General features: G+C 44.0%; 1 protein-coding gene across 1 annotated transcript in view; it reads left to right on the forward strand.

Moving 5' to 3' along the window:
* Positions 1-5,628, forward strand: part of GNL2 (G protein nucleolar 2) — a 295,764-nt gene extending 290,136 nt beyond the window's left edge. Inside the window, exons 14-15 of the mRNA XM_078683329.1 lie at positions 4,493-4,581; positions 5,440-5,628. Of these exons, the coding sequence (XP_078539455.1) occupies positions 4,493-4,581; positions 5,440-5,583 (233 nt within the window). The 3' untranslated portion in view covers positions 5,584-5,628. The remainder of the gene's footprint in view (positions 1-4,492; positions 4,582-5,439) is intronic.
* The last annotated feature ends 3,750 nt before the right edge of the window (positions 5,629-9,378 follow it).

The following is a 9,378-nucleotide window of genomic DNA, read 5'->3' on the forward strand; positions in this document are numbered from 1 at the left end:
TGGAGCTCTGTATAGGTTCCCACTGACTGGTCTCACCTATTCACCATACCACAACAGGGTTCCCCTTAGGGATGCATCTGGCACCAATCGGATTCACTCTTGATGCCAAGCCTTTCACCAGTGACAATCTCTACAGTTGTGCTGGCCTGTCCTGGTCCCATCGTTGAATCCTGTCCCAGTTCCACTGTCGACGTTTGTTCCAGCACCCACAGCACTGACTTGGACACTGCCTTCAACACTAGCGGAAACATTAAAGAACCAAAGCAATCAATGCTTCAGAAGGGGTGCAGAAGAGGCCAGGCACAGAGGAGTTCCTGAGCCATTTAGCCACCAACAATTTTCATGAACCATGAAGGACATATTTAGATCGAACTCAGACTCTGCCCAGATGCTGGATCCAGTCATGCAGTAATGAGGCTGCAACTTTACTGCCCGCAGTCTTTGGAAACAGAGTACTGCTTGTGTTTTCAGAATGTCCGTGGGATCAATACAATCCAGATCTCAAGATGAAATACCTTTTAGGCCCTGCTCCTCCAGAAGTGACATCCTTCCATGCAGTTCTTAGGAAGTCAGGAGAAGTATTGGCTCACTATAGTAGCCAGGTCCACAACCTGCCACAGCAATATCAGACCTTCTATTGCTTTTCAGTGATGACCTGCTGGAGCAAATTAATGCTGCATGGGATAAGCCTACCTCAGTCCCGGCTTATAATTAGCTTATTGCCTGGAGAGTCAGTCCTGCTTTATGGGATCTAGCCTTACAAACCTCCTTCCCCTTACCACAAAGTCTGTTGGTTCAGGCAACATCTTGCATGAAGCAGAATCGGTATCTATTTCCTACAGCCTGACCCGACAGAGTCCAAAAGTTGGAGGTGGTTGATAAAAAGGTTCTCTCAGCTGGCAGCTTGGCTTTGATGTCATCGACGCAACCGGTCTTCTCACCAGATATATACATGCATTATGAGAGATGGCTATCATGGTGGTTCTGTGTCTCCCAGACTGCCTTAATGACCACTTTGATGAGATTGTGAAGGGCTGCGAAGGTGCCTTCCCTCAAAACATCTGGGCAGGCCAGGAAATGGTTAATTCTGTGGCCGGAGCCTTGGGGTCGTCCATGGACCTGAGGTGGCACATTGGGCTTGTTTCCACCAACGTTTTGGTGATGTACTGGCAAGCCTCAAAGATGTGCCATTCGACTGGTCTCACCGGTTTAGGGACGAGGATGTTGTGGTCTTAGAGAGTTCAATGTGAAAAGGGCTACTGCACACACTTGTTTTCCTACCCCAGGCCCTGGCCAGATTTTTTGTGGCTTTTCAAAAGTCTTTCAGTAGAGTAAGACCTTCCAGCCCGTCTAACAACACAACTAGTTACTGAACCAGTCCAGGGACAGAGGCAAAGAAAGTAGTCGTAAAATCCAGCAGCTTTCCTCATCCTCTCCCTCAGCACCTTGAAAGCCACTTTAGTTTCCCTTTGAAGGAGCACATGAAGCCAGATGGGGACAGGTATCCTCCTTTCTTCAAGCCTGGCAGGGCATTACATCAGACCAGTGAGTCCTACAACTGGAAGAAAATAGGTATGCTATACCATAACAGACTCCTCCCCAGACCCCACCTCCAAGTCTCTTCATTCAGAGGATCATCTTAGGCTCCTCCAGCAGGAGGTGGCAGCCCTGCTGCATTAGGGAGCTGCTGAATTGGTTCCAACTAAGGAAATTGGACAGGGGTGCTACTTCTAATACTTCTGGTTTAAAAAAAGAAGACAGAGGTGTTTGTTTGATCCTAGACCTCAGAATCCTGGACTTGTTCCTCGCCAGGAAAGTTCAAGATGCTGTTCCTCATGCAGGTTCTTCTGGCACTCAAAGAAGAAGACTAGACTGGATGTGTCCCTAGACTTCAGGAGGTGTACTTCCACATACCAATCCTGCAGCCTTACAGAAGGTACTTTAGTGTCATAGTAGGCTCCACTCCATACCAATTTGCTGTCTTCTTGTTTGTGACGGACATTGACACCTCAAACCTTCACCAAATTGATGGCGGTGGTACCTAGGTGACTGTCTGCTTAAGACCGGCTCATCACAGATGGTCTTGGATATCCTGCAGGCAGGAGTGTCCCTGCTGTTCGACTTGGGCTTTTCCATCAACGAGTTCAAGTCTCACCTAAAGCCCTATGTGCACCTTCTGTTCATAGGTACTCGACCCAACATTCCCGAGAGCCTTCCCTCCTCAAGGACATTCAGGATATGATTCTGATGTTTCTGAAGGGGTCTGTCGTTCCTTTTGTGACTGTTGTTCTCTTGGTAGGTCTGCTGGCTTCCTGCATCCTCCTGGTTACATACTCATGCTAGCACATGAGGGCTCTCCAGAAGTGTCTTCTTTGGCAGTAGTTCTACATGACTGTGTCGGATACCATCCTGATCTCCGTGGCAGAGCTGCGCTCTGGCCTTGTGATTGATAAGTGGCGTAGCACCTATGCTTGTGCCCTAGTCCATCAGTGATTACAGTAGCAACAAGCCTTGCATCCACCCTTGGCTTGGGTGCTCCTTTGGAAAAACTGGAGCTCATAGGCCTCAGCAGGTGTTTCATATCAACCTGATCGAACTGTTATGCATCTAGCACTCACACCAGTCCTCCTGTCCCTTTGTAGCTTGTCTGCCCAGATCTTGAAAGCCTGGTAATCTTTCTGGTGAATAATCTACCTGCTGATTCCTCACCCATCCAGGCAACCTCCCCATTCTAAAGGATGGTCCTAGGCCATTAAAAGTTCCAATTTAGTTCTTGCATTGAATTGCCACGTAATTGGTTGGCTGCTTTCTCGTCTCTGCCTCTAAAGGTATGTAAAAATTGGACGCTGAACTGACCTGTGTGTGTCAGAGGAGGAGCTATATGGCTCTCGTGACGTCACTCTAGTGTTGCTCCTGAGGTTAGGCCAGTATCCATTACAAGCATAGGAGAGCGACAAACAAGATAAATACTAGGTAGTCCTTTTTTTAGATGGCAAGCATTCCAAGAAAAAAGCTCAGATAGGCCAATATTATTCAAAATGACTGTGCCTTAACTATCTCTATTCTGTTAAACATTATCTTATGTAAGGGCTAACGATGCCACACCATCAAATGGCAAAGACATTTAACACTGCAGAACAAGGAATACTAATTGATTATTGGTCTGGGGCTGTAAATTGTGGCAAATCCTTCCATTCACTCTACAAACTTTAATGGTGTATACTGCTATTAGGGAGCCCCTGTTTGTGTCTGTTTAGAGCAGACTTGGAATGCCACAAAGACTCCTAGTGAAATGGTTTTTAGGACAGGAGTTGAAACGTAAGATTTAATTTTGTTCTGTTTGTATCCAATAAATGCTCAGTTCAATCCAACTCAGTGTTGAATTTTTAGGGCCTGATTTTGAGTTTGGTGGATGTGTACTCAGTCACACACCTGACTGATATCCCGTTGGCCTTACTTCCAATGCTTTAAGATATAATGCACTTGTAATAAGGTAGACATGATATCCGTCAGGTTTGTGATAGAATACCTGTCCGCAAAACTCTAAATGAGGTCTTTAATCTCTTGACTGCGGCACATGTCACATGCAGATATTTGATTGTAAATGTTGTTACCTGTCATCTGGTCCTTGACTTCTAATCCACCCAGAAATAAAGTAAGATAAATAAATGGCTTACTGCTTATTGAAAGATGATAATATGCCTTAGTCATTCCTTTCATATAGCACCCATTCTACCTAAGAAATTGGCTTTGTGCTGTTGTAAAGAACAATAATAAAGATTGGAATCTCTTTACAATGAAACCAAGATAAGATTTTAAGAAAGAAGGCCCAACAGATCTCCTCGTCAAAAATTAGTTGGGGGTAGCACTAATGTGTTGCAGACTTCAAGTGGGAAGATTTAGGGCAGGAAGAAAAAGCATAAACGGAATTAGAAGGGTAGATGAATGCTTATGTAAAGGGTCTCTGAATTGTGGACCGGAAATGGGAGGCAGGTAATAGGGGAAAAGAGTGGGAGGGAATATGGCCGTTAAGAAGAGGCGGGATTACAGGGATAGATATTGGTTAAGCAGATGTGTTTTTAACTTTATTGTAATTGTATGTTGTCTTCTTGCCATCTTAGTTCTTCAGGTAATGGGTTTCAAGAAAGTGGGCTTTATCTGAAAAGGGCTAGGTTGCAGCCAATTGGGATTTTAATACTTTGTCAGTCTTGGGACATCTTTAACATTTATGTTTTTGTTGCCTCTGGAAGATAGATGGGTTGTCGGTGACATACATGAGACAAGCACCCTTGTATGTTGTTTTACAGTACAGACGTAACCTGTGATGATCTTGCAGCACTTGTTCCGTGTTGCAATGCAAACCGCAGTGTCGGTGTCCTTTCGTTTGTTAGATTTCTTTTACTGTTTTTTATGTTCTTTTTTTTTTTTTCAGCGAAAGCACAGTTACAACAGGTTTGATTTTCATTCACAGTACATTGCCTTTGTGTTTCAGGGGACAGACCAAGAGGCAAGAAAAGAAAAATGCAGCAGGAGTGCGATGATGAAGACACAAAGCCACACAAGAAGCTTACATCAAAGGAGGTTCGATTAACCTTGATTCTGCACAAAACACATAACACTAAGCACGGCACTGCACTTTTGAGTGTAGCACTTAAATTGTCTGTTCTCTTCAGAACTTTAAAAACAATAGTTATGTTTTTCCTTGATTTCCCCAAATTCCCTGTTGTATTATTTAAGAGGACCTTCCATAAAATTAATGGGTCATGTTAGACCTGCCAAATCTAGGGTCTGCTCTGTGGCTTACCCTATATATTGTACTCGTGGTATCAAACTTCAAACTGTTTCATGTTAGGAGCTGGCGCAGTTGAGGAACAGTTCCTGCAGGAGCCTCTACTTTATGAATGTAGTGGGAGTGGTATGAGATAATATGGACATCAGTGAAATATGAATGACCACTAACAAACTAGTGAAAACTCTAACTGTATGGCATGGACTTGAAAGTTCCCATTCAGCTACCTAGTGGGGCTTCTGTTTGTTGATTAATGAAGCAACCACACTCCAAAGTGACCTAAAAGTAAAAACTGCTTTGCAGCATGGTTCACAGGTGGCATTGACTAGAGATTCTGAGGGAACATCCTCAACCAGTATTCCTGCTAGCTGGGTTGTACTGTGGATCACTTCGTAAATACTTGCTGAAAATCAGTGTACACAGTAGACGGACAAATGGATTAATCTGCCGTACATACTTTGCTTTGGCCAAAAATCTAATATACTACCCTTTGCATCATGACCGTGGGTGTCTCACTTGCTAGTCGAAACATTCCAAAGGACACATCTGATTCAACCTATCATGTGTACATACTAAGAACAACCAGTTGGTCTTTTTTCCTTGTGATTCTCTTTACGTTGACATTGTTTTTGTTTTTAATGTGTTTGCAGAGAAGGCGACTGGACAGGCAACAACAAACTAAGAAAGTTGGCGTTCGGTATTATGATACGCATAACGTGAAGAACAAGAACAGAAATAAGAAGAGAAAAGACCCAGAGGGACAGAGATCCAAACAAAGAAAGTTAAAATCATAATTGTAAATTAAATATTTTTCTGGAATAAAATTATTTTAAAAGCAATATGCTCTTGTTTTTTCACTAACGGCTTAAATAGAATGGTTCTTGGGAGATCCAAAATGAAGCTAACTATATGTTCGAGGCATGTGGGCTGCTGAATTCATATCTTAGCATAGATCACCGCCTAGTGTTGGTCCCGGATGTTTGCACCTTGTTGTCTTGGAAGAGTCTTCGAAGTATCACGAGATAGGTGACTCCTCCCCTGGACTACAGTGAGCATGGGCATCTTCTCCATCCTCAGATTGTTTTTCTCTGCCATTGGGTTCGGATGCACTTCGACAACTGCACTTCGACAACTCCAACTTCAGGATCGAAAGTTTCCTAATTTCTAAGGCCAAAAACCTCATAATTTCGACGGTATTGTTTCCGCTCGGTATCCCTCGACTCGACAACTCTTTCCATCCATAGACTCAAAGACTGTTCCACAGCCTAAAACGGGCCACCACACTAGAAAAGTCATCGATCCGAAAAACATCGGCCAACCAAAAAACGTTGTCGAGCCGAAAAAGACTGTCGACCAGAAAAAGGGCGTCCATCCAAGTAAAACGGTCTACCCAAACAAGGGCGTCGATCCAAAAAAGACCGTCGCCCAAAAAAGGTAATTGAGCCGAAAAAAGGAATCGACCCGAAAAAGGTCGTAGATCCGAACACTGCGCCTCCGACCCGAAAAAGGCTGTCATACCGAAAAAGGCAGTCGAACCGAAAAAGGTCGTCGATCCGAAAAAACACATCGAGCCGAAAAAGGCTGTCGATCCGAAAAAGACCGTCGAACATAAGAAGGTGGTCGAGTCTAACAAGGCCGTCGAGCCGAAAACAGCTGTCGAGCCGACAAGAGACGTCGAGCCGAATAAAGCTCAAGATAAAAATAAAAACAAGCAAGCAACCGATCCAAAAACATCGACGCCGAAGCCACGGACAGTGGAAGAAGAACTTTTTCATCCTGATCCAGTGAGCCCAGACCAAAATAGACTGCATATAGACCCTAATACAGGACATATAACAGTCTACGATAAGAACAAGAGAAGACTGGACACTGAGGCTCCTTCTCCTGTTCCCCCTAAGAAAAAGGACTTTGGGACATCCCTTTCTAGACCTTTTACATCTCCTTCTTTCACTCCTGACATGCCCTATGTTCCATATTCTCCTACACCTCCACATTATGATGAGGAAGAGGACATGGGTGAAGACCCTCATCAGGACTTTATAGACCCTGATGATCAGGGAAACCAAGATCTCACATGGGAAGATCAAAATGACCCATATGATACACAACCCATACCAGATCCCTCCACATATCCCACTAAGCCATCCCCTACTGATGACACGGTTGCTTTTAACCAGCTAGTTGACAGTGCAGCTCAGTATCATGGTGTAAGCATGCACACTGACCCTATAGAGGAGGATTTCCCATTTAATACCTTCCCAACATCATAGAAGAGTATACGCACACTCCCTATGCTAAAGGGAGTACTTAAGTACGCACCAGACATCTTTAAAGACCCAGCCAGAGCACGTGTCCTCAATCCAAAAATTATAAAGAAATATAAACCAGCCCCTACAGACCCCTCTTATATCAAGTCTCCGTTACCTCTAGACTCTATTGTTTCTAACGCCAGAAAAAAGGGCAAATTCTCAAACAACAGGTGATGCCCCCCTCCTGACAAAGAGTCAAAAATCTTAGAAGCCTCAGGAAAGAGAGTGACCTCTCAGGCAGCAAATACCTGGAGAATCGCCAATACACAAGCTCTTTTAGCACGCTATGACAGAGCACACTATGATGAACTGGAAGGATTATTACAACACCTACCAGAACCTTATAAGGCAAAAGCTAACAACCTAATTCAAGAAGGCAAATTCATCACTAACGCATCTATAAAATGCGCCCTTGATGCTGCCGATACAGCCGCTCGGTCTGTCAACACTAGTGTGTTGCTACGCCGGCATGCTTGGCTCCGCATCTCATGTTTTAAAAATGAAGTACAGTCTACCATACTTAATCAACCCATTAACCAGGATTTCTTGTTCGGTCCAGCAGTTGATACTGATAGAGCGCGCGGGTCACCCGACCAATAATTTCGCCACTTCCGGCTTCGGGCCCATATATTTCAAATCACCATATACATTGATCGGATGACCTCACGGTCTGCTATCAGATATTTGTGAGTTCCTTTCGTTATTCCTCAGAGTACCCGACTTACCATCCACCGATGCGGGTACCTATGACCACAATGGATCAGGGAGCTAGCTGTAAAAGGAAAGGCAGCAAAATACAAACCCAGCAAATAACATTCAATACTCTTTGTAAATTGACCACGGACAACTGGAAGTTTTAAAATCTTTATCTAATTTAGTAAAATTCAGAAATCATCAAATTCACAGTAATTAAGCAATCGACAATCAGAATAACAGAAAGTACATAGCTGAATAGCAAATAAGTCAGTGCAACCATTTATAAACTAATGGAACCAGGACACATTTAAAATGAAGGATCAGGAATTAGAACGTTTAAGATGAGTCACTAAAGATGGGATAGGCTTTGATTAGGACTAGTATTCTAGAATTATCTCAGAAATATGAGACAGAAGTTCGGGACATTTATATAACTATAAGAGAGTCTATGAAGAGAGACACGCTATGCTTTAAGGCAAAAGTTCTTTAGACAGTTTAAGTAGGGATGTTCTAGACCATATCAGGAAATGACAAACTGCAATGCAAAATATAATTTCTGACAGGTAGGGTAACATAGGAACACGTTATGAAACAAATGCAAATGACTTTATAATTCAATGGTTGCGGAAAAGCATGGAAAATTAACATATGCAAAGGTATGTCTTTATTAAAGCAAAAGACAGAAATTCAGAAAGGTGCAAGATTCAGAGTTTCAGAGTGATATTTACCTAGACTGGTGTGGAAACCAAACCCTGGCCACGGGTCAGTTAAGAACAGGAAACCCTCAAGGAAGGATACCCCTCAATGGACAGCAGGTGCAGAATGGACACCCAGGACAGGACAGGAAGACCAGATTAGGATCAGGACAGGACCCTCAGGACAGGACCCTCAGGACAGGACCGGCACCCGCAGTTCGGAAGCAACGCCTGCGCTCCACCCTCTCTGCAGCTATCGATCACGACCCCGATTGGGTCAGCGAATTCCCCAGCAAAGTGCTTCGCCAGCACTTAAGGTTCAGTAAAACCTTCAGAGTCTATGGTCAAATTTCGGACAGAGAGCTCCGCAGCGCTCTGTATCTTCAGTCACCTATTGAGTGCGTTGGGTCAGTGACAGGTCAGCTAAACCATACAAGTCGGACAATTTCCCTAGGTGAACCCAGGGTAGATATACTGTTTTGGGACGGTGTACCACCCCCCAATGTTGCAAAGTGTCAGAATCCCTCAATTTGGATTGGTCCTAAGGTAGGGTCTGGGTAACACACCAATCAGAATAGACTATTTGGAGGCCTACTTTGCATCTCTGGGTACCGCCTAGCGAGATTGGGGTTCCCATGAGAAAGCCGCACAGAATACAATGAAAAGAATACATTTCGATACAATAGAACATAATCATGATGCCTCGGCTGGGTGAAGGTGCCCTTTCCCAGGGTGGCTCTGGCATCAACCTTCTTTGGCCTGAGTTCAATGCTATGGCAGCTTCTAGCGATTCTGCGCAGAAATACCCTCCAAGATGGACTCCCCAGCCCAGCACCCCTCCGAGTCGAGGATACATGAAAAGTAAGCGAAAACAAATTAAAACATAGAA

Source organism: Lissotriton helveticus, chromosome 3_1, assembly GCF_964261635.1.
Source record: "Lissotriton helveticus chromosome 3_1, aLisHel1.1, whole genome shotgun sequence".
NCBI lineage: Eukaryota > Metazoa > Chordata > Amphibia > Caudata > Salamandridae > Lissotriton > Lissotriton helveticus.